Source organism: Saccopteryx leptura, chromosome 2 (genome assembly GCF_036850995.1).
Source record: "Saccopteryx leptura isolate mSacLep1 chromosome 2, mSacLep1_pri_phased_curated, whole genome shotgun sequence".
NCBI classification, from domain to species: Eukaryota; Metazoa; Chordata; class Mammalia; order Chiroptera; family Emballonuridae; genus Saccopteryx; species Saccopteryx leptura.
Window position 1 is genome coordinate 250,743,814 of NC_089504.1, and position 25,123 is coordinate 250,768,936.

Below are 25,123 nucleotides of genomic sequence, written 5' to 3' on the forward strand. Positions count from 1 at the left end.
TTTCACTTGGGAACTTGACTGTGACAATGACCTGGAAAGGGCTGACACAGCCTGTGGGTAGAATTGAAGGTCAGAACATCCCGTCTTATAGAAGGGTTATAATTATATCAGTCCTGGTAACTCAGCCTCGGACAAATATACTAATCATACAACATCATTAGAGCACAGTCCACATTCTATCCTTGCGTAAAGTTCATGCAGATATTAATTGATCCTAAGCTCTTATTTCCTAGTCACATCAACAAATAGATTCCTTATGATTTAAATATTAATAACTAAGTATTGACTGAGGCTGATGCGAATATCACAAGGTAATAACATATATTAGAGATATTTAATGATGAACGTGAACAGCACAACGTGTTTATACGTATAGGTGGTCATGTCGGGCACATCACGAGGTGCCCAATCACACCAGGTGACTAACAGACAATGTCATTCCTCTCACTTAGATATCGTCGAAGGAAAAGTCAACAAAGGCATTTACCTCAAGGCGGAGAAAGGCGTCACCCTTCTCTACTACGGGAGGTACAAGACCTCCTGCATCAGCAACCCTGCTCAGTGTGGCCCTGAAGGTGTGTGGTCTGTCCATTTGGCAGGTTTCTTTCTTTCTTTCTTTCTTTCTTTCTTTCTTTCTTTCTTTCTTTCTTTCTTTCTTTCTTTCTCTCTCTCTCTCTCTCTCTCTCTCTCTCTTTCTTTCTTTCTTTCTACTTTTTTATTAAAATGTATTAACTTAAGAGAGAGGGAAAGGGAGAGAGAAACATTGATTTGTTGTTTCACTTATTCATGCCTTCGGTGGTTGATTCCTGTATGTGCCCTGACCAGGTATCGAACCTACAACCTTGGCATATTGGGATGATGCTCTAACCAACTGAGCTACCTGGCCGGGGCCTCAGCATTTTTTAAAAAATGTGTTCTACTGTTAGGTGGCATCTGCCCCTCTGGGCAGTGGGAGACGTGACTGTGGAGTTCTCGTCAAGTCAGGGCGGGAGGGGAGGAACAGACACAGGCACTGGGAACCTTAACGAGAGGCCCGTCCTGTAGAGTAAAGTATCATCTTACAGAAATGTGAGCTCAGAGGATCTGGGCTTGTAAAGGAGGAAAAACCTCAAAACCTTCCATAAAAAGTTGGCACAGTGATGTCATGCGGGGGTTTGGATGGGTCGTGTGGAGCACACTGACTATTTCTGGCTGCCGGACATTGACAGTGGCCTGGGCCGGGCGGGCTCATGGCGCCCTGAGCCAGGGATGGCCAGCCTGGGGTTCAAATAATGCCCCGAATGAAACACACAGGTGTCAGAGAGAAATGAGGGGTGGATTCCTTCTTTACTTTCCTGTGAAAAGGAGCCTGCCCTCTGGAGTCTGAGCTTCGGATGCTGGACGTCTGGGCCACTTTTCCGAGCTTTCTGGGAGGTGGTTCATTCTCCGCCCTCCAGACCAGCTTTGAGCCTTAGAATCTCATTATCCTAAGCAACGCAGAATTTTTATTCCTAGGGAGATTAAAAAAAAAAAAGAGTTTAAGGCTGGCTTGTCTGAAGACTCTTGGGCTATTGGGATATTCGGCTGCCTTCTCAGAACAGCATGGTAATGAAATCATGGTCAAGGTTCTGGAACCAAGGGGCGACTTTCCAATGAAAATAAACAAAAGATTAATGAGGCAAACACACAAGGGAGCATGTGTATGGCGCTTCGCAGAACCCAGAGTTTGCTAAATGGTTCTGAGCTCCAGAACCACGGCAGGTTGACAGATCGGTCACGTGGGCCATTCCCGAGTTCAGACAGCCCTGTGTGCATGCGAGGTGGGCTTGTTTCTATAAACTAAAAACAGCCCAGGCTCGGCTATAGGGGTGACGAGAGCCACAGAGCGGCCATGGTCCTCCCTGGACGCTGCCCCATCTCTGACAGTTTGGGTCTGGGTCTCTGGGGAGAGGAGGCTCATCAGCCCCGGCTGTGGACCAGAATTTATTTCCAATGGGATGCACATGATGTAGGTCCCAGGCATTCTAATCATTTGTCCCCCGAATACCCACTCTCGAGGGGGGGACAGGCTGTGGGAAGTCACAGGCATGGGGAAGTTGTATCTGAACTCCAAGATCCCAAGCTCGGGGCCTCTGAGCTGACTTTGCCCTGTGGCTGTGTTCAGATGCACGGGCACAGAGCTAAAATGTTTAATTAGCTGCCAACATGGAAAACTAGGAAAATGTCACGTGGAAATATGGGTTCCCAGTTTCTCTTGAGAAATGCCTCCACCCCCAGGCTCTGGGGGCACTGAATAGCGGTGGCCCCTTTAGAGTGGGCATTGCCCCCTCAATCCAACACAACCCCAACATCACAACCCTGTGAGACCTCACCCTCTTCATCGGCAGGCATATCGAACGCAGCATGTTAATAGCTTGGGCTCCCGGGCTGAAGGCCAGGTGCCAGTGTCAGGTCTGATCCTTTCTGCGATGACCTTGAATGACCACTTAACCTCGGGGTCCAGGCTCCTTGTCTGCAAAATGGGTGACTTAACTGCGCCTTTCTCACAATTCTTGTGGAGCCTGGAAGCTAATCATATCTGCCCTGCACAGTGACCCAGTTTCACTAGGACGTTTGTCCTTACGAGGCACCAATCTGCCTTCTGTTAGGGGCTAATTCAGCTGGACAGACCCTGACAATGACCCACAGGTGATAATGGTTTACTAAAGGCCGACCATTCTCATTCTATGACATATGTCAACTCATTTCATCCTCAAAAAATAAAAAAGGAACTTGGGCTTCACCTCCCTCTCTCCTAACCTGAGCCTTTGAAGATAGTTCTCACGTGGACACGTTCTTCATACGGCCAGATATAAAATGAAGCTGGAAACGCTTCAATCCACCACAGGCTCCCTGGGTGGGTGTGTGCCTGAGGTGTGAGCAGATACAAACAGAGACCGGGCATTTGTCAGTCTGTCTGCTCCATCCAGAGCTTGGCCTCAGGGCCTGGCACCCTGCCATCAGGGGTCCTTTGCCCCAGCAGCTTTCCCTGGGGCCAGAATGAGCTTGTATTTATCCCTGGGCTCCAGAAGAACAAGCTGCAAATAGGGGAGATCCTCCCAGCATTGTCCAAATGCGACTTCACGCAGCACAACAAGCATGTGCCATAATTCCAGGTGGCGTGGTGGTGGTGGGGGGAGCAATTGAGTAAAAAATAGCCTGACCAGGCGGTGGCACAGTGGATAGAGCCTCGGACTGGGACACGGAGGAGCCAGGTTTGAAACCCCAAGGTCACTGGCTTGAGCACGGGCCACCCGCTTGAGTGTGGGAATATAGACATGACCCCATGGTCGCTGGCTTGAAGCCCAAGGTCGCTGGCTTGAGCCCAAGTCACTGGCTTGAGCAAGGGGTCACTCACTCTGCTGTAGTCCCCCAGTCAAGGCACATATGAGAACGCAATCAATGAACAACTAAGGTGCCTCAACGAAGAATTGACGCTTCTCATCTCTCTCCCTTCCTGTCTGTCTGTCCCTATCTGTTCCTCTCTCTCTCTCTCTGTCACACAAAGAGAGAGAGAAAGAGAGAAAATGAATGGTTTTGTTTTTGTTTCAACATAAACAGCTCATGGGACATGTGCTTTCATCTATATTTACTTAGGAGGAGGTGTCAGTTAGTAGGAAGCTTTAAAACTGATAGGTTGACTTACAGAGCCGTGTTTTATAATAACATAGAGGGTGTTCCGATATGATGAAAACTGTGAGTGATTAAAACGTGAGGATCCCTAAATTAGTCTTTTCAGATATATTGGTTGTTGTTGTTTTTCCCAGCACCTAGGGCTTCTCGGTATTGAGAATGGATAATAGTCGATGGCTCGAAAACTGTGCCAGGGAAGCTCCTGTAGCCAGACATACCCTCATGGTCTCCATCTGGAAAAGATAAAACTGGCATGTCATCCCCTTCCCTCAGCTTACCTAACACGGGCCACGGAGGCAGCGGGGCAGGGTGATGAATTGATACAATTATTTAAAATTCCGGTAATGGTAGGGTGCTCACTGGGACGAGTGATTCTTGTTTTAGGTTTTATTTATTCATTATAGAGAGAGGAGAGAGAGAAAGAGAAGGGGAGAGGAGCAGGAAGCATCAACTCCCATATGTGCCTTGACCAGGCAAGCCCAGGGTTTTGAACCGGCAACCTCAGCGTTTCCATGTTGACGCTTTATCCACTGTGCCCCCACAGGTCAGGCCAGGGACGAGTGATTCTTACATTGAACTCACTTAAACTCATTTTACAACTAAAGAGGCGCTGTGTGACTGGAAGAAGTTGAACCAGCCAGGCCAAGTTAGAGGCTGTGCCCATCAGCAACGTCCCATCTGTTCTTCTAGAACCCTTTTTATTCTGGGATAATCATAAGTGAGCATGCAGTCGTCAAAAATAGTACAGAGATCCCAGTGTCCCCTCTACCGCTAGTGCGGTTGTGACATCAGGGAACTTGAGATGGGGAGGGTCCCAGGTCACCATGTGGGCCCAGTGTCAACACAGGTCCTTATAAGGAAGTGCAGAAGACAGAAGGGGGTCTGAAGGTGACTTTGCCCACAGGGAGGCCGGAAGTTGGGGCTGCAGGCACCTGGGGACACTGGGAAACAGGAGAAGCAGATTCTCCCTGGGGCGTCCGCAGGGGACGCAGCCCTAGGGGACGCAGCCCTGGGGGACATCCCTGTGCTTTCAGCCATGAGACGTCTCACCCCCAGGGGACCGTAGAGACAGATGTGGTGTTCTGAGGCAGAGAGCTGCTGTGAGGACATGTCACAGCAGCCCCAGGCGACACAGATGGAGGTTCAGGCTCAGCTGTCCCTTTGCGGCAGGTCACGGTCACTGGGCCTGGCTCTCTGCTGGCCTTGTGGCCTCACTAGCCCTGTTTTCTGCTTTTCTTCCCTTCCTCACCAAATCCTGCACAAACCGGTGTCAGCTGGGCCCCTCACTCAGATGCACCCTGGTCCTTCCCTTGTCTGAGTGGCACTGGAACCCCCCAGGTCCCCATTCCTGCGTGACTTGCTTTCTTGACCTTCTACTTAGATAGCGCTCGCTATGCATGTGCCTTACGGCCTATGTGTCTCCTTAACACTCATTGCAGTTGTCATTGTAGGGATCCTGTGACCCTTGACTGTCTGTCTGTCCCCCTGCCCTGCACAGAATTGGTCCCAGGAGCCCAGGCTCCTGGCGGGTTCATTCACCTTTCTGTCTCCAGACCCTCGCTCGATATTTGAGCAAATGAATGCAGGGGGTGTTGTTGTGGACTGACCATATACTCCCCAAATTCATACGTAGAAACCAGATCCCCAGTGCAATGGTATTAGGAGGTGCAGTCCATGATCACACCCACTTCATAGGGCTTTGGGGAGGATGAGAAGAGCTAACATGCATGGAAATCCTTGGAACAAGTCCCCTTGAGCGAAGTACGCTCTCATTAAATGCCAGTGAGCGCGCCTTTTTATAATAAAGCATTCTTTCTGTCGTAAGGACGTTCATCTCTTTGTCTATTCACTGTGTTACACATATTTTCCTCCCCCAGGGTTGTCATTTGTCTTTTGACTTCATTGTGGTGCATTTTTTTTTTGTCTTGGAGAATTTTATAATGTTTACGTGTTCACCCTTATCCATTTTGTCTTGCGATGTCTGTACATTTCTTTTCCATTTCTGCCTGGTTGAGCAAGTCTTTTCCTCACTGTGTCATTCGAACGGACTTATGGTTTCATGCTCAGAGGAAGAAGAAAAAGTGTTTCATTAATTTGTCAATATTGTACATAAGGAGCCTTTCCTTCCGATTTCTTTTCTTTGCATTGACAACACCCAAGCTCCCAAAGCAAGTTCCCTGTAAATGCTGACAGGGAAGGCTCGTGGTGGGTCTGTGAGGACTTAGTGAGAAGCAAATGGATATTTAGGTATAAGCCGTTCCCCAGACAGAGCGCCTACGCTGTAAAAAACACAGGACACACAGGTGTAGGCGCGGCTGTCGGCCTCTGCTAACCTCATCTCACACAAAGTTGGATTTAAAAAAAAATGTTTCTATTCATTGGGGCGGGGGGGGCAGGGGGGGAGAGAAAGAGAAGCATCAACTCCTTCCACTTAATTGTTCCACTGAGTTGCACCCTCATTTGATTGTTTCTCATACATGCCCTGACCGGGGATTGAACCTGAGACCTCGGTGCACCAGATTGATGCTTTATCCATTGAGCCACCCGGCCAGGGCCTAAGTTGAACGTTTGATTTTCCTTTCCAGACAGAAAAGGACATTGGGCCAAGACAGGATTGAATGAAACGAACTTTTTTAAACGCAGCGAAGTGTTTGGGAAAAAAATGACTTTCACAAATCCCTAAAATTCATTTCATAACAAACATTTCGCAATGTGCTGAGTTTGTGTCCCGGTGAGACTGGTTGTTTCTGAGACCGGGGAGGCCTCTCAGGGAGGTGGGGGTGGGGCTGAGTATATTCAGGCTCAGCGGCCACCCCTGTGCAGGGCCGATGGGAGAAGCGAGAATAGCGGGGGTGACCCAGCTGCCTTCCCGGGAAGCAGACTCGGGAGACAGCCAGGCCCTGGGACAGCCCAGTGTCCTCTGCGCAACCTTCCAAAGCCCCTGCTGCCATGGCGACCACATCATGGGGCACTCCTGAGGACTTTTCACTTCCCTAAGTGGCCCTCAGAACATTCCCCTTACGCCTTGGACTTCCACTCTGAGCCTCTCGGAGGTCAGGAGAGGTCCAGGCCCCTTCTGTTTTTGTTGTTGTTGTTGTTGTTTTGTTTTTGTTCTTATATTAAAAAAAAACACAACGGACAGGTTCCAAACCAGGTTATAAAATTAGGTATGTTTCCTACACTGACTTTAATCATATTAGGGTTTTGAGCCCATAAAAGTCTAGCACTATGTAATTGTAACAATTATATTGCCACAAGACACCTGCAAACTTGGAACAAATAAGGCATGACAGCCAGATTGGCTTTTAAGGGGACCCAAGTTTATAATCGATGACAAACGACTTCTTCTCAGTAGTCGTCTCTAAGACGGTGTCCATAATGATGTCCTTCGAAGAGAAGACCCAAAGTCTGAATTTGGTGCCATTTACATGAATCAGGCCAACGGCTCTCACCTCTGTCCCACCCCTCCCCTGCTGCAGGCCTGCATGGACCAGCTCTGGGCATGGCCCCCAACCCCCACTCCGCTGTCACCAAGAGCCCAGCCAGGTTGGGGGGCTGAGGCAGCTGGCTTTATCCCCAGCTGTCACACACTGAGTCCAGGCAGATGGCTAGTTTAGCACGCACCATGTGTGCGCACACACACACACATACCCATGCACACGCATGCACACACACACACGTCACTGTCGTGCAAAGGAAGGTAAATGTCATGGGAGTCAGAGAAGCAGAACCGGTGTAATCCAAGCTCCAGACGGTGAGGGCTGCAGCCTAGAGCCCAGCCTCCCTCCGCTGCCTTACCCAGGAGCCTGGCCCTCCCAGGCAGCAAGGTGATCTTGGGCCAGGTCTCCTGGCTCCGGGTACTTCCAGAGATGGAGACACATCAAGCCTGGGCAGCTCCTTCCCGCCCGTGGGCAAGGCCACTAAGTCCACAGGGAGCACCACCGTCACCCGGAGTGGGCGGGGTGGCTCAGGACCTAAAACCTGCAGGTGGAGGTTAGAAAGGAACTTGAGCCACAGGGCATCTATGCATCCCACTCTGTGGGATGTGACCCATCGAAGTCGTCAAACTCCTAACACCGGATTCCGCCTGGGCCAGAAGCTCCCCGAGGGGCTTTATCCTACGGGCACCTCATCTGAGGTAGGCAAACAGGGTGACTCCCAGTTCTCTCTGGAAAATAAAAAGTCAAAGAACACCTTGAGAGCCAGGGGTTAAGATTAACACAGAGTCATTGTTTAAAAAAAGAAATCACGCACCTGTTTAGAAAGGTGATGTGCAGGCAGGAAGAGCACAACATAGCATGGTGTCCACAGGCGTGGAAGAGAGGCAGTTCCTGGCGTAGCGAGACCTGAAGACTGTGAGGTATAAACCAGCATGTGAATGTTGGCTCCTCTCTTTGTCAAATACATTTAGAGAAGAGACTCTGGAAGGATCTGCCGTAAGGACAAAGCCTGCAGACTCACAGCAGGAATAGACACATGGTATCAGTTATTGACGAGGGTTCTGGGGTCAGACTACTTGAAGTTGAATCTGATCTTCATTGAGCACTGGATCAGTGACCTTGGGCACGGGGTCTCAGTGTCCCCAGCTGTATAATGGGTTTTCACAATATTTGGGAGGAGACAGTTCATTTCAAATTCTTAGAAACGTAGCTGGCCCTTAGTGCTTAATAAATACTACCTATTACTTTTGGCTGCATTTTCTGAACTAAGTATACACTATCCCTAGGATGAGGGAAAAATTGCTCTTTTCAGGGAAAAAGCGTAGGGAGGTGGAGTTCCATTTCCGCTCGTCATCGGTAATGACCCAGTGCCTTTTTCCCTTCCTCAGGGGTCACATTCTCTTTTTTCTGGAAGACACAAGGGGAGCAGTCCAAACCGGTCCCCTCTGCATACGGGGGCCAGGTCATTTCCGAGGGGTTCAAAGTCTGTTCCAGCAACGGCAAGGGCTCCGTGGAGCTATACACGAGGGACAACTCCAAGACGTGGGAGGCTACCTTCAGCCCACCAGGTGAGGGCCTGTCAGCCTAGGTGGACGGGTGTGTGGGGGGGGAGGGTCGCTGGGAGACCCTACCCATAACAGGGAGCTAAGGAACCCTGGCACGGAGTCCCTTCCCATAAGGGGTGGCTCGGGAAGACTTCCTGGAGAGGTGGAAGGGGGTCTGTGCTGGACTGGCCCCTGGGGTGGCTCGCACAGGGCGGGACACAGAGGCCAGCACCCTGGGCAGAGGCGGCCGTGATCATGCAGGTGGGTGTTGACAGGCCAGCGTGGTTCTGTCTGGCCACTCCTGCTTTCTCACGGCTCGGGGTGAGCGGGTCGTCTCAGGGCATGACAGAGGCATGGGGTCGGGGGTACAGGCTGGGAGCTGGGAGGCGTAGGTGATGGACAGGGCCTCAGAGGAATTTTGGGGTAGCCTTGGTGGTGTTGGGGGGGGTGTGCCTAAGAAGGGAAGTGCGGAGGTGGAGAGGGCAGCATGAGGTCCAGATGGCTTCCTCCAGGAGGAAATGACATCTTTGAGATATTTAAGGAAAACTCGTTCTCTGGCCCATTTAAAAGAGGCCAGCCATGAGTTAAAAAACACAGACTCCGAGCCGACGACCTGGGTCATGTGCCTTCATGTGCTGTGTGAGCTGCATGGGTGCCTTGCTTCCCTCCATGTGCCTCAGTTTCCTTGCTCATAGTATGAGCCTAATAACAGCCTCACCCTCAGACAAGGTGACTGAGACCTGAGTGACTTGATGCTCATGAAAGAGCCCAGAATAACGGGACCCAGGCAAGGCTTGCTCTCAGGGTGCTGTTGCTCAGCCCAAGCATGGACCTCCACCCCCGTAAAAGAACAGTAAAAGGACATAGAGTTGGAGAGAATCTTGCATTTGTGTCCTCTCTGATTCCCTAAAGCAGAGACAACCTCTGCTCACCCCCCCCCAGAACTGCCTGCACCTCGTCCGTGGCCCTCTTCACGCTGTACCTGCTGTCAGGGTCCTGTGCATGAGTCTTCCCTCCATGTTCTGCGGGGCTGACACGGTGGCAGGTGCCACGCAGGTCCTTGAACATGTTTTGAGGCAAAGTCGGCTGAGCTCTGCTTTCCCACCAGGCAATACGCTCTCTATTTGTTCATTGCAGGGATGTGTTCTTCTTGCTTCAGATTCAAGGGCAAGAGTACTCTAGACCCACGTAGAGTCCAAGGGCTCTGCAGGGACTCAACATTACAAAGCTGCTCAGTCCTGAGCAAGGAGCCCCAGTGGAATTGCTGGGAACCCGTTCAGTTGGGTCCTGGAATGGGCCACCCTGTTCCTTCCAGGAACAAGTTTGTGAGGACGTCCAAACACAATGCTTGCAGAACAAAGCTGGGGGCCCTTTGTGGGGTACAGTCTGATGAACATTCTTCTAGCTGGTGAGCATGAAGTTCGTGCCAGAGAGAGGAGCAACCACAAAAGCTCAGGGACGGAGCGTGGTCCTCACTACGGCAGTGCCGCCATGTTGGTTAATTTCATCAGCTCTGCGTTAGAGGAGAAGTTGGGACCAATGGCCCTTAGATGGGCTCGATTGACCTGCACTGTGACAGCCTAGGCAGGAGTTAAAGAATGTTCTGAATAACTTGTGACTATTGGTCATAATTTCATTTTAATTTAAACTAGAAAAGGTTCTTATTTACAATATCAAAGGATCTCTTTGAATTGCTTCTGGGGTTTTGGGGGTGAGGGTAGTTTCTTTCCTGAGCTCCAAAGGGCCGAGGAAAGTCAGGTCTGCATTAGAAACAATGTGAGAACTCACCAAAGAAAACAAGGATCAGTCGTCTCAGGAAAGAGGGATATGTCTAAAGCCTGGGAAGGCAAAGCCATGGCGTTCATTCCCACAGTTCTCAGAATGGCGTCTCTGCTCTCTCCAGGCCCCTACTGGACTCATGTCCTGTTTACGTGGAAACCCAAGGAGGGCCTGAAGGTCTACGTCAATGGGACGCTGAGCACCTCGGACCCCAGTGGGAAAGTGTCCCATGCCTACGGGGAGCCCAACGTCAACCTCGTGATCAGCTCTGAGCAGGACCAGACCAGGCGTTATGAGAACAGAGCCTTCGACGAGTTTATCATCTGGGAGCGGGCGCTGACCCCGGAAGAGATCGCCATGTACTTCACGGCAGCCATCGGTCAGTGAGGGGGTGAGGTGGGGGCCAGGGCTGGCTGTTCCGGCGGGGGGAGGGGTACCTACCTACAGGGTAGGGGGCCAGGGCTGGTATCTGTTCCCTGCGGGGGCACCTGCGTATCCATCCCCCTTTCCCAACGCGTCTCTGCTCCCCACGCTCCCGATGCAGCTGTCAGACCTGCGGAGACATGTGTCCTAATGAACCACAATGGCTTTTTCTAGAACATCTGTTCCCTAAGACAGAGGAAGTAATGATTTGCCAGAAACCCACTGAGATGAACAGTCCCCTGACATTGGGGAGTTCTCGAGGTCTGTGGGGATGGGAGTTTGCAAGAAGGCTTTGGGGAGCAGATATTGCAAGTCTTTCCATGCGTCTGCTCAATGAATGTTTACTGCCAGCCTCCTGCCCACCAGACGCACGGGCGGGCCCTCAGGGAACCCTGGGCTGTCCCTTCCTGCCCAGCATAGCGTGGGACCTGTGGGGCAGGTGGGCCTGGGGTCCTGTCTTCCCCCACCACGATGAGTCATGGGACCTGGGAAGTCATGTTGTTTTTTATTTTTTTGTATTGAGATAAAACTCATATAACATCAACCTTACTACTTTAAAGTCACCATGAGTGGCACTGACCATGTTTTTGCATCACGCAGCCTCCAAATAAACCCACCACCCGAGAGGGAGTCCCCACACCCCCAGCTGTGCCTCCCGGCTCCCCTGCCCCTCCCTGTAAATGGAACCGTGTCATTGGCAACCTTTTGTGTCCAAATCTCTGCCAATCACTGTTTTCTCCTAGTATGTCCACTGATCAACGTACTACCACCCCAGCGCTGGGGGTTGTGCCGATGAGCCATTTCCAGGGCATTTTAGCTGCTTTTAAGAGGAATATTTATCTCCCCCTTACAATTCCATTTTCATTCTGCCCACAAGTGAATAATAACATGCTGTCTATTTTTATGAGAAATGATCTGCCTGAAAGTGACAGCATGCGGCATAAACGCTCCTTGTTTGGCTGCTGCAGTGACACCCAGAGCTGTGAGGGATGTGGGGGATCATGACCAGGGTGAATGGCCCGGCTTCTGGGCCTGGCCTGACTGGGCCCTGGTTCCAACACGGAGCCCCTCAGTTGTTGGGACCTTGGCCATTATGTGACAGAAAACCCAAGGAGGATTTAAGCTAAGAAGGGTTTTTTTTTAATCTCGCATAATGGAAACAACAGTAGAGAGTCACTTCAAGACTGGCTTGATCCAGGTGCTCCAATGATGTTGCCAGGGACCTGTCTTGACCCTGCCTCCCTCAGCTTTCTTGGAGTGACAGCACGGCTCTGCTGTTCCCTCTAGAGTCACACCCTCATCCTCTAGCAAACTCAGCAGAAAGCAGAGAGCTTCTCCCTTCTGTCCTCTCTGCAGCAGGGCTCATGGTCAGGACTCTTATTTGCCCAGTTGGCCCATGCATTCATTCCCCAAGAGCCAGTTCCTGTGGCTGGGGGTGTCACATAGGCTGATTTCCATACGCCTGAGTCCCATCCACCATGACATGGCAGTCTGGCAGGGTCAGCCTCGTCTGAAACACATGGGGGACAAGCAGGGTGCTGGTCTCGGACGCACGGGGACAGCGTGTCCACTGCAGCCTCTGACATGCCCGCCCATCTTTCACTAAGAAAGGACAATGGACATGGTGTAGTTGTCCTTCAGAAGGAATGAGGATCTTCATCGACTGCATTTTATTCCCTGGGCATCAGAGATTTGTCACTCGAGATGCCTGAGATGTCTGTGATATGGAGAACCTCCAATGAATCCTGCCTTCCCGGTAGTTTATGAGCTCAGTAACTCTGGTGCTTGTAGCTGTCACAGCAATCCCTGTTACCAGGACACCTGTGGGCATAGGGACCCCCACACGGGGCAGCATTTCAGGAGGGCTGCATCCCTGACTCGTGTGCCGGCTGTTCACCTGGCTCTCTGCAACCGAGAACAGGGATGTCTGATTCTCTGGGGGATGAAGGACAGGCGTTCTGTTAATACTTCGTGCCCTGGGGAGCCATAGCTGGGCCAGATCTGGACCCATTGGAATCCCATGTCACTTAGGGACCTGATTCTGAGACGGTGTATGATGTCACGCATGAGTAGAGAAAGTGACTCTGACGTCCCCAGGAAGGCCCCGTGTGGAGGGCCACGTGCTACTGCTCACAAGCCCAGCACAGGTGCCTGGCAGCTGTGCTCAGATAGACAGCGGGGCTGACGCCGGCCTGCTCTCGGAACCAGGGCCCTGGTGTGGCTGTGTCCACAGGAGGACCTAGAACCTGCTCTTTGCATCAGAAATGTGCCTGCACAGGAAACTGGAGCAGCAGGTGCCCCCAGGAGGGCGTGTCTCCCCGTGAGCTGTCCAGAAGGGTGCCCTCTTCTACTCCCATTGGTCTGCTCTGTCCAAAGGGCAGGATCTTTCCTAATTCACACCAAATCACTGCCCCGGCTCCACCCAGCACTACTCCGGGCTCTGCCCATAACTATGCCAGGCTCCACCCATAACTACTTCAGCCCCCCCCCCACTATACCAGGCCCCACCCATAACTACTCCAGGCTCCGCCCAGCACACTACACCTGCCCCTCCTGCCAGAAAGCAGGGGACACAGAGGCTGTGCTCAGAGCTCCAGACCTGACAGCCTCTCCCCTTGAACACGAGGCACTCCCTCGGGACCACCGGACACTCACATAGCTCGTGGTGGGGACTGAGCCTGCCTGGGGACCTGGCACATGGGTATTTCTCATCTGTCTCGTGTGGTCATCAGTCACCCAGCGGGCAGGATGGTAGACACATGCTTCCTGTCCTTGGCTTGACTGTGTGGGCTCACACGGGTCCTCGGGTGACAAGTGCCACTCCGACTCAGCGAATAGCCGTCCCGCTTTCTCCATCCACCCTCCTCTAGCCCCACCCCAGCCCACGAGGTTGATTCTCCAGGAGCTAACGAAGGCGATGAGGTCATTTCCTAGGTCACTCAAAGCTACCACGAGGCCTTTCCCCAAAATAAGAGAGAGTAGAGTTCATCATGGCTCGATCTTTGATCTTGGATGGCTTCGCTCTTTGCAGCTCTTCATAATTATTCATAATGAACCAAGTTATTCATAACTAGCTATGTATAGTGATTCATAATTAATGAAGTGGAGTCCTGAATAGAAGGAATAACTGAATCATCAGGGAGGAAGGGGCCCAGGGGGACTGTGCCCTCACCCCTTTCTTGGGTCTCCTTTCCTCTGTCTGTGGGAGAAGGTCTGATGAAGGTTGTCCCAGTGATCAGCCGTCTGTCTTTTATGTCTAACTCACCCACATGTGATTGAACTCTCTTTCTTTTGGTTCCTTATTTATCTGAGGTTGGCAAAAGCTTGTGAAAAATCATCTTTTTATACAGTGACTTGAGGGAATGGCGTCCCGGAGCAACTGAGGATACAAATGGAGAAACAGTTTGACCTGGGAAATCCTTACAAGCGATCCGTGAAGCTCGTTTCTTAGCCTTTTATCTTTCCAGAGTCATCTGTGCTCAGAACCTCCCCGGCTCTCTTAGCTATGTCGGAAGCCGGCAGATGTTCAAACAAGGACAGAACTTCCTGAGGGGTGACAGAGGTGCCCCGTGTTCTGGTCTGTCACCGATCACTCTCGATTTTTTTTTTCCAGGAAAGCATATTTGGCTGTCCTCAACACCCCCGAGCTTCCTCCTGACGCCCACGGCCAGCACCCTGGTGAGCAGGCACTTGTGTTTTGTCCCCTGGTCTAGGTGCCAGGGACTCTGGCACTCTGGGACTATAAAATCTTCTGGGACTTTGTGCCAGGACTATAAAAATCCCATCAGAGAGCCCCTGTCCCCTACAGGCAGCGTGGTGTCTGGGGAAGATGTAATAAATGGATGGGAAGCCAGCGTGGGTGTGGGGCTGGTTGCAGAGAGCCACTGACCAGAAAACTCTCCGCTTCAGGCGGCGGCCGGTGACCTCAGATGCCTGAGGAACACACAAGACGGCAAGATTGCCTTGAGACGGTCGGACACTGGGACCTTTTCCAGGGCAGGTGGCATAGTGGCCCTTGGGCGTGGCTTCTGTGTCCCTGTTTGAGGACAGGGACCATTCATACAGAACACGTCCCCTCTGACATCAGTATTGGTAACCAGACTGCTTTCCTTCCTGAGAGCCCTAATGTAACAGTGAGTTTATACAGGGGAACCGCCTGCTTGGGTTCAAATCCTAGTCCTAACACCTATTTCTGCCTAATTGCCTCTGAGCTTAGCTTCATCTAAGAAATGGGTGTGTATTTCATGGGGTCGTCATGGCATGAGGATGCAGTGTTGACCAAGGGGACACAGCCACTGAGCCCCTGGTCTGTGGCAGGTGCCATCACTATTGTGATGGTGGGGAGATAAACCTGAGACCCAAGGACAGGTGACAACCTTTCAGCTCCTGTTCTTAGCTCAGGAGCTCATGTTGCTGATTTTTTCTTTTTTTTAGATGCCCACCAACGCCTACCATCCCATCATAACCAACCTGACAGAAGAGAGGAAAAACTTTCAGAGCCCTGGGATTGTGCTGAGTTACCTTCAGAACATGTCCCTCAGTTTACCCGACAAATCCCTCTCCGCGGAAACAGCACTGAATCTTACCGAGGTAAAAAGCCCTTCAACTTTGGAGCCGGGGCTTTGGGGGCGGCTGCCAGACTGGCCAGCCTGGCCCATCTCCACACCTACCTGGTCCTTTGGCATCTGGGTTGCTGGCTCCTGCCTTAAACTCTGCTGTCTCCCTGGCACCAGGTGAGAGTCGGAGCTGCTTCTAGGGCAGCCATGAGAGCACAGACCATTGTCCGAACAGTGTGAGCCCAACACTGTGACTTTATATCTCAGTGAGAATTCCCAATGTTATCTATAGTGCAGCGTGAAGCCACCGTGCATGACCTTGTCACAGGGTGCTCCCTCTCTTTCCATTGTCCTCGGATACGTTCTGGGTGAAGGTAGAGGTGGACGCAGTCTTGTGGACTTGGTATCTTCTATCTCAGCACCAGGGCTGGTGGCTGATGTGCAGAGAAGGGATGTTTCACCTCAAAAGCCAGGGTTAAGAGCAGGTGTTCAGGCTCTGATGGCCGGTTACTTGCCGTGTGCAAAAAAAGGCACCCTTGGTCACGTTCCTTAACACATCACTGCCTCGCTGTGCTCCCCGAGCCACGGAGGAGAAAACAGCATTGCTCTCCTCCCCAGGGAGTAAACGGGTTCCCAAGATGCACAGAACAGTGTCTAGCACTAGTGGGTTCTTAATTCTTACTGGTTTCCTCGCTGAAGACAGACCCAAAGCAGCATGTGCAAGGCCACATGTGCAGGAAATCGGACATCCTGCAGAGGAAGGAGGTTCATGTGGGCCCTCCTGCCCAAGTGATGGGAGCAGGCATCAGACTCCTCATATTTTATTCATTCGTTCATGGGACCCTCTGGGTTCCAGAGATCTCAGCCCTCTCTGCTTCCAAGAGGCTCAGAGCTAAGAGGATGGAGATGGACCACAGGATCTGAAAAGGGCTGTGACAGGATGTTCTGCGCTGTGAGGGGCTTGGACCGCCCCCTGGGGTGGGCTATTCCCCCCCCCCCGCTCTGTGTCCTTCCGCAGGTCATTTAACCTCTACGAGCCTCAGTTTCCCCTTGATAGCAGGGCTGACAGAAACGGGGACCCTGCAGGTCTCAAGGTTCTGAGGCTTGCGGACAGTGCTAAGCAGGGTCATTCTGTCTGCCCTTAGACTTTCCTGAAGACTGTGGGTGAGGTCCTGCGCCTGTCCAGCTGGGCCACTGAGTCCGAGGTAAGAGGGAAGAATGCTTACTTGACCTGCAAACCTCAGGCGCCTTGGGAACCATTCCGTCCTCCTAGAAGTGGCACGAACATGGCCCCGTTCACATCCAGAAGAGAGGATGCACCGCTCGGTCCCGAGCCCCAAGCCCTAAGCCCTCAGAGCGCAGGATGGCAGCTGACTTGAAATGCCCTGTCCCCTACATGGCGTGGTGTCGTGTCAGCCCCCTAATGTCTCCGTCCTCCCCACGGCATTTCTTAAGGAGGACGGAACCCTTGGCTGACCTCTGTGTGTCATTTTAATAATATATTTTATTACCGTCCCATTATCCTGGAGAGGTAACAACAACAAAAAAAAGCATCTCTGCCCTTTAAAGACCACTAGTACTCCGCGAAGTCAGTGAGAAAAACTAGAAAGCCTCTCCTCTGTACTCCCAGTAATTAGAAAGGAGAATGGACTCATTTGTCTTCCCTTTTTAAAAGAAACTTTATTGATTGGCTCATTTAACAAATACAACAAGTGAATATTTGTGGAGAAGTTGGAACGGGCAGATGATAATAATAATAATAATAAAAAAAAAATAGTCAAGTCACCCAAAATCCCGAGATAGAGAGATAACAGTTGTTGACATTCTTGGACCGATCTCTCCAAACCTAGGTTTCCATTCACTTATGTGCATAAGTGTTCCAGAAACAGACTGTGCCTCTGATCTAGCCTGTTTCTCCTGACTTAGTTGAGAACACTTTCCAGGGATATCAGGTGTGGCTCCGTTTAGTCGGGCTGGGCTTCCGTGACGACCAGAACCTGCCTCTCAGAGGGTCAGCAGAGCAGACAGCTAACTTCTCACTCCTGCCAAGTCCCACGCAGGCACAGAGCAGCCTCTTCTCAACCCCGTGTCGCGGGGACCTGAGCTCTATCTCCATGCTGATGACCAGGGTTGCCGGTGGGGGTGGAGGCCGAAGAGGGCTCTCTCCTGCCTTACCCAGCGGGGCTGCGACCCTGTCACGGGACAGCAGAGCTCACCTTCTCCTGAACCGCTGCACGTTTAAAAAATATGTGCCAGTGTGAGGAGAGGTGACATCTCATGCTCTCGTTGTCAATGAGATTGATCAAGCGTTCACACTGGATGAATTTTGATTAGAACGGTTTCCCGTGCAATGAACATGGGTTCATCTTTGCCCGGTGGGAGCCCAGGAGCCCCCACAGTGGACGGCTGGTGGGAAATACACAGACATGTTAGCTTTGTCTGAATGCTCTGCTGCAGAATATGAATGGTCTGGTCGTGAAGCAATCAGACTTGGGAGGCCCTTACAGGCAAGTGCGGAGGAGAGGGATGATTCAGCTGCCACCCGGCCGGGCTGAGCTGCGTGCCGGAAACAGACTTCCACGTGCTCACCTGTCCCGGCTGACTGCAGTCAGGCTGTGGCCAGAAGTGAAATGTCTTAAGTCGGCCTCCGTGGTCTGGTCCCAGACCGTCAGGGTCTCGCGGGCATGTCTGTGGGACCGTGACAAGGATGCTTAGCTGCAGACAATGCTCTGTCAGAAAAGCTGGGAGGAGAGAAGGGTAGCAGGGGGATGCAAGCCACGTACGTCCCTCTCCCGGGTTGGCATGTGTCCGACGACGGACTGTCAGCCCAGAGTGAACACCTAGGTGCTGAGCAGGCTGCAGAGATGGGGGTGACTAAGAGAGAAAAAAGCAGGGATGATTTGGGGTGCTGGCCCCTCTGGAACATCTCGCCACTTCGCAGAGAATAGGATAAAACTGTTGGTGTCCTCATGCTAGGGGGGAGACATGGCAGTGATTAGTCCCCTCCTCGTGGGTGGGATGGCCTGGGATAGAGGTAGGTCAGAGACATGCCGAGGTCCCTTGGTGAGTTCAGAGTGGAGCTGAGACCGGGCGTGTGTCTGGGCACAGAAGCGTGTATGAGCAGGGCCCACATTCTGAGGGCTTGGCAGGCTGTGTGACCTCAGCAGTCACCTCTGTACCTGTGCAAGGGGGGAGGGGTGGGACTCATGACTCCTCCTCACCTGGTGGTTGTGAGGACAGAGCCCAACCCGCAATGACTCACCACACACTGGGTGTCCTTTTTCCTTTGGACCAATGTCCACAGACCAAGGGCGGGCTTGACTCTGCATGTCTGGTGCACTGGTCCCGCAATTCTGAGCAAAAGGGTCATGTCACAGCTCTCCCTGTGTCACTTCCAGAACAAGTCCGTGTTGCTGGGCTTGATAGAGACCGTGGATGTCGTCATGAGCCATATCTCCTCCAATCTGGAAGCCAGCAAGCCGCAGGTCGCCATCGTGGGCTCCTCCTCTGTGGCAGGTGCTTGGTGGGTCGGCAGAAGGGACAAGTGGGTGGGTAGAGAGGAGGGAGGGGTGGCCTCCCTGGTGACTGTGCCCCATTGAACCTTGGTTCCACCACATACACGCACACACACATGCACACACACACACACACATACACAGCCTCGCACTCCATGGATAACCTGTTCTGTCTCCCTGAACTCCGTTGTATTGTGTGAAATTGCATGTTGGGGAGACAGAGCGAGACCAGGGCAGTGTGTTCAGTGTGACGAGAGAGCATACAGGACCTCGCGAGTGTTTGATGGTGACTCGGGGGCCAAGGGCCTGTTGTGCGACCGTCATCCAGTTCTGAGCAGAAGTCGGGCGGCAGCGACTCCTCTGTCTGTCTGGGGGATGTGAGGTGCAAAGCCAAGTGCCCCAGAGCTAGAGCTGGAAGCTTGGCCCGAAGCTGCCTTCCCACGGTCATTGTCCCACAGTCCATCCCAGTAGACCTCAGGCCCTTCTGTTTTAAGTCTGTCTGGGATGTGGTCCTGTTAACTTTTCACTCTGAGAGCCGTTCATGCACACGGGATGGTGTCACAGGAGCGCGTTGGCCATGACAGCTACCTCCATGCGACGACGTTGGCCTGATGTCTAAAGACGGGCCCGTTGTTTCCATTTTCTGTGTCCCTTGGAGCTTGGGGAGCAGCAGCCCCCTCAGCACATGGGGTCTACTGCACGATCGGACATGTTCGGTGTTGAGGCTCCCAGAGCCAAAGGGCTGCCTAGGGAGGGAAGAGTCCCCTTGGGCCCAGAGTCCCACACCGGGTGTGGCGGAGTGGACACATGAGCCTTGCGACTACAGTCACTTCCCCAGACTCATTATTTCAGGCCCTTGTTTTCCAAAGGTAACTACCCTGCCTGGGGAGCGTGGGGTTTCACCCCGACCCTGCCTGGAGGTCTGACTGGTCCTCTCTCCTGCCTCCCCTCAGAGTTCTCTGTGGCCAAGCTCCTGCCCAAGACCATGAACTCCTCCTTCTACCGCTTCCCGGCCCAGGGCCAGAACTACATCAAGATCCCCCATGAGGCCTTCCGCAGCCAAGGTGGGTGCCCCTGGGCCCTCTGCAGAGGGGGATGCACTGTGGTCTTCCCTGAGAGCCATTGGCCCCTGGAGGGCCGTGACCGGGCACCTGGCTGAGGTGCTGCCCACAGGCCTCACCTGTTCCTGCGGGAGCAACTCGCTCGCTCATAAGTGGACTCCAGGCCCACTCCACCCAGCCTGGTGCACAGGAAGGAACCGGGTGTGGGCTGGGAACCTGTGTCTCACTCAGGCTCTCCGGGGTGACTCCAGTCCACCAGGGAGGACACTGTATGTCCTCAAACATCCGCATAGCCCTGTTGGCTGAATATGAATGGATATGCCATCTCCCCTCCACCCAGGGTGGCCTCAAGCTGGAGTGTCAGCTCAGGGGCCCTGGGTTCTACTCCGCTGCAGGTCAGACAAGCAGCCAAGGGGACCCTGAGGACTGTCTCTGACTCCGGGAGCTCCATCTGGGGCCCAGGTGGCTCTGGCCAGTTTTAGTGCAATGACCATTGTCCCCTCTGATCCCTTGAAAAGTGAACATGTGTGTCCATCCATCCCAGGGGATTTGGAAGCCAGGGAAAGTTGTGGATTCTCAGCTCCTGACACTGGCCAGAGGACATGCAGTTCAGGGTTCTGCCTTAGAGACACGGTGCAAGTCCGGCCTGCGATCCAGGCTCGAATCTGGGTTCAGACACTCACTGGCCATGCGGCCTTGGGCAAGTTATGAGTCTGCCCATGCCTCAGTCTCCTTACCTGTAAAATGGGGACAACATTGGTACCTGCCCAATCATATTGTGAGAATTAAACAAGCAAAGCCCTCATACCCATATGGAGCACATGGTATGTGATTGTTAACTACATTCCTGAGACTTTAACATTCTCCATGAATATCCCTGAAGAAGTGAGAAAGTCCTCCCTAAGCTAGTGGAGGGAAACAATAGAAAGTAAGGAGTCCTGTTCCAAGATGGTTGTGTCAGAGAGGTGGGCCCGCCGCAGGCACGGAGGATGGTTGGGTGATCAACCGCTCCAGTCAGGGTACAAATATCCTGTGTGCAGACGGCAAACACACTGTGCCCACACCACAGAGCCGCAGGCTGGCACTGCCGTGCATGGCTCACGGAGCCTCAGCCTTCGGGGCTCAGCAGCGTCCTGATGTGCCTGGCATCCTGGGAGCTGCTGTGTCTGCACGTCTGGAGCTGTCACAGGGAGGGAGCAGGGAGTCACTGTTACAGTTGAAGGGTCAGAGTCTCAGGAGGTCCCTCAATTTCTTCTCCCCTGGTTCTTGGGTGTGAGGGTCCACACTGTGGGGTGAAGGAATCTGGCTAGAGGCTTTGTGCTTCTCCTGCTTGTCACTTGGAAGGTTGACAAAGGTCTCCGTCCTTCTGCTTTCCCACTAGTCTGGACCACCATCGTGGGCCTGCTCTACCACACGATGCACTATTACCTGAACAACATCCGGCCAGAAGACACCAAGTGAGTCTCAGGGGTCACATAGCACAAAGGAAACTCTGTATGTGTGTGTGTGTACAGGTGTGCGCACTTGTTTATGGGTGGCTGACACTGTGACATGCCCAGCTCCTACCATCACAGGTGTGTACGACATTGTGCAGAGTTCTCATGATGCTGACATCTGGTGCTTTGCTGTTAGAGCGAAGAAATGCACAACCCTTAGAAGACGCAGGAGCTCTGCTTAGGGGTTTGCATGCCCTGGGGGCAGGCTGAGAGTGTGGAGGTCAGGAACACGGGCTGGTTGCCATATTGACCCCACCTGCAACTGTGTGACTGTGGACACGTGCCTTAATCACCCTGAGCCTCAGTTTTCATGTCTGCAGAATGAGAGGCCAGCAGCACATGCCTGCACCAGTCAGGACTATGGGGACACATGAGCTTAAGCAGAAGGTGAGGTCACTGAGGGCTCCTGGGCCCAGAAGGACAGGGGCAGGTGGATCTCAGGCTGGACCCAGGAACCCAGAGCACGCTTCTAGGCCTGGTCTCTCTGTCTCCCAGTTGGCTCATTTCCCGGAAAGCCCCTCCATGGGGGCGTGTTTGGCTCGGGTAGCTCCAGGCCCAGAGGGGTTTGGGTTCAGAGATCTCAGGAGAGGACCCTTTTCCCTGAAACTCCTGTGGAGACCCAGGGAGAGCTGTGATTGGTCCATTTGGGTTATGTGTCTAGCTTGGCACACCCTCCCCAACCACATGGGGAGGGGGCCTAGAAGATCCTGCTCTTTCATTGGTCAGTTATGCTCATATGACCCCTTGTGGAGACCCAGGAAGGCTATGATTGGTCCATTTGGGTCATGTGCTCATCCTGGCACCCCAATCATGGGGCTAGGATCCTGTTCTTTCATTGGTTAGTTAATTCTCACACGACCCCTGGAGCTTGGAGGTGGGTTAGCCCTATTCAACCCTTAGGGAAGGGCTGGTTCCCCCAAGGAGAGATTGGGGGGCAGGAATATCACTAGGCAGGACCCACTCCTTGCCTTTCGTGGGGTCCCTGGGACAGAGACAGATCCCAGGGCCTGTGCCAGCCTGATGTGAGCCAAGGGATGTGTTTCTGCAGCTGGTGTTTGGATGGTCTGGTCACGGTTGTCCACACTCCCCCTGGCCCATGGCCAGAGCAGGGCAGAAAGGTGTGTGGAGACAGCCACACATCTGAGTGTGAGCCTCATGCACTTCACCCTGGCCTTGCTCTTGGCTTCCTGTGAAACTTGCAGACGGGCTGCTGGTTCCTCTGTGCCAAGGGTGTCAGCCCCCCACCCCGCTGTCCTCACTGCCCTCAGTGCCAGAAGCAGGACCCCTGGAAGCCTCAGGACCCTAGCCATCGTGACCTGGGTCCCCATGGTCAACTCCCATTTCTCCCCTGCAGTTGGGGGCACTGTCACCTGCTCAGCCAGGTACCTCTCTACCCCTAGCACCCCACCAGGAGACCGTGTGAACTCTGCCAGCGGCAAATCCAAGTCCTGACTGGTTTTTCTGAAGTCAAAGCAATTACTTTTCAATGACAAGAACACATTTTTCACGGGTTGAATGTGCAGCTCGGTGAAGCTCTGAAGTCAGCACTTCATGCGAAGGTGTCGCACGATCCTCGACAACAGCCACCACATGGCTTGAACAGGCGCTCCCTGGTTCATGGCAGTCTCTGCTGGGGTGTAAGCAGGACGGGAGGGGGAGCAGAGGCAGAGCTGAGGTCCCAGCCTGACTCCAGACTTCCCGCTCCAGCCCAGTGGTGCCCCGACCGCATGTGGACCTTGGGCAGACACCAGGCAGCCCCCGAGCCTGTGTTCTTCTGCCGGATCAGGGGGGACGATTTCTGAGGGTCACTGCGGGCACTCAGAGAGTTAATTGTTTAAATAAATCTCGGCGCCCTTGACTGTGATGTGTAAGCGCTGACTCCCATCGCCTCAAGGGGGTGGCTGTCCGTTCTCATCACTCTGCCTTTGGGATAATTTTCAAATCCCACGGTTGATTGGAAGTAGAGTCATAGAAGCTCAGGACGGCTCTCCGGTGTCCCCGCTCACCCACACGGCTGACTTCCTTCCACATTACACCATATAATCTTCATGCACTGAGGGTTTCTCATGAGAGTGAAAGGAGGTGGTGGAATCTTAACGTCCTTGAAATCCCCAGGCGGGGCACATCTAAGTCAGCATGTGAGTTTAATGCATGAAGAGTGAAGTCAGGGCCAGGACAAGCTTTTTATCCATGTGCCAAGCCCCAGGTTCAAGTGACAACTGCCTGGGACCAGCATCAGACCATCCACAGCTTCTGGGTGGTGGTGGACTTAGCTGGTTCCCACTGGGCCACCTGGGTGCAGAGGGTCCTTCCAGGTTTGCTGTCCCCTGGTCCCCACAGTGATAGACTGCTCACCTTTCCCTGACGCTCATGCTGGGCCAGCCATAGAACTGGGATGGCTGTTTCCTCAGAATGGAGCCAGGAGACCATTTTAAAGCAACAGCAGAGTTCATTGGATTGTGTACACTGGATGACACATGCGTTTCCTAGATGTAGGAGCAGCTTGGTCCGGCCTGCTGGTGATATCCTTTGGCTCCGTCTCAGCTCTCCACTCCCAATACTTGTGACTGTGATCCAGGACCCCATCCCTCAGGGCTGACGGGTAGCACAGAGAAGTGATCCTCTCTGACTGAGCGTTCTCCATCTGTGCCTTGGCGTCAACAGCGGAGCCCCTGGGCCAGAAGGAAATGGAGTGTCCTCCATCAGAAAGGCAGATACCGGGCATCAAGACAGCAGGTGCCCCGCAGTGCTGTCCATCACACCACGTGGTCACTAGGGAGACTGAAGTTCAGACAGAGCATGTCACATGCCCATGTTCACACTGCATGACAGTGGATGGCTGACATTCCAGCCCATCGTTTGGACCTTTGTGTCCCTGGGCCACCTCTCTGGGGCTTCTCCTAGATTAGAAACTCCGTGAGGTCAGGGCCCATCCCCCCAGTGGTAATGGCATCGAACCTTAAAGGGAACAGGTCTGAGCGATGGAATTCAAGCTGCCGGCTTCGAATACTGAACATAAGACTCACCCAGCCTGAAAGGGAGCAGCGGGTACTGACCGATGGAAGTCAAAGTCCCACCCGCCAAAAAAAAAAAAAAAAAAAGACACCAGTCCCCAATATTTTGGGCTCTTCGCTGCATGCCCTCCCTTTCTTCTAGGTAATGACTTTCCGTTTATTTCCCAGGGTTGCCGAGGCAGCGACTTACAAGAACTGCCCGCTGTCGGCGGCCAGCTACCTCATTTCCCTGGAGGTCGCCCCGTTGCCCGTGCTCTCCCAGAATCTGTCAGGCTCTCCGCTCATCACCATTCGTCTCCAGCACAAATTGGTGAGCTTGGGAGGCTTCGCCCTCATCTCTGTCCTTTGATTTGCTTTTTGCATGGAGGAATATGCAGTTGTCTCTATGATTTTGTGTAAAGGATCTATGAGGAGATCGGTGATGCCAGCCCCATGGGTGTTGTCTGTCGCTGGAGCTCCCGTTTGAGGGACCGTGCAGTAGGAGAGGCATGCAGCTTAGATGTTCAAAGGGCTCTGAGGCAAGACGCAGCTTCTCCAATGTGTGTGGGTGGGTGTTCTGATTTATAGCAAATGTCCTGTTGGAGGCGAGGGATTGGCGGGCAGTTCTCGCTTACCGGGATGCCGGCCATTAGTGGGACGAAGGG

General features: G+C 52.9%; 1 protein-coding gene across 3 annotated transcripts in view; it reads left to right on the forward strand.

Moving 5' to 3' along the window:
* The window catches only part of ADGRD1 (adhesion G protein-coupled receptor D1), a 92,428-nt gene that overhangs the window by 15,100 nt on the left and 52,205 nt on the right, over positions 1 to 25,123 (forward strand). For 2 of the 3 annotated variants that reach the window (XM_066371210.1, XM_066371211.1), the window contains 10 exons: positions 453 to 575; positions 8,480 to 8,659; positions 10,539 to 10,793; positions 14,451 to 14,515; positions 15,272 to 15,427; positions 16,539 to 16,598; positions 18,792 to 18,909; positions 19,862 to 19,972; positions 21,351 to 21,426; positions 24,648 to 24,789. In XM_066371210.1, coding sequence (XP_066227307.1) covers positions 453 to 575; positions 8,480 to 8,659; positions 10,539 to 10,793; positions 14,451 to 14,515; positions 15,272 to 15,427; positions 16,539 to 16,598; positions 18,792 to 18,909; positions 19,862 to 19,972; positions 21,351 to 21,426; positions 24,648 to 24,789 — 1,286 coding nt within the window. The remainder of the gene's footprint in view (positions 1 to 452; positions 576 to 8,479; positions 8,660 to 10,538; positions 10,794 to 14,450; positions 14,516 to 15,271; positions 15,428 to 16,538; positions 16,599 to 18,791; positions 18,910 to 19,861; positions 19,973 to 21,350; positions 21,427 to 24,647; positions 24,790 to 25,123) is intronic. The other variant, XM_066371212.1, reaches the window with a different exon arrangement.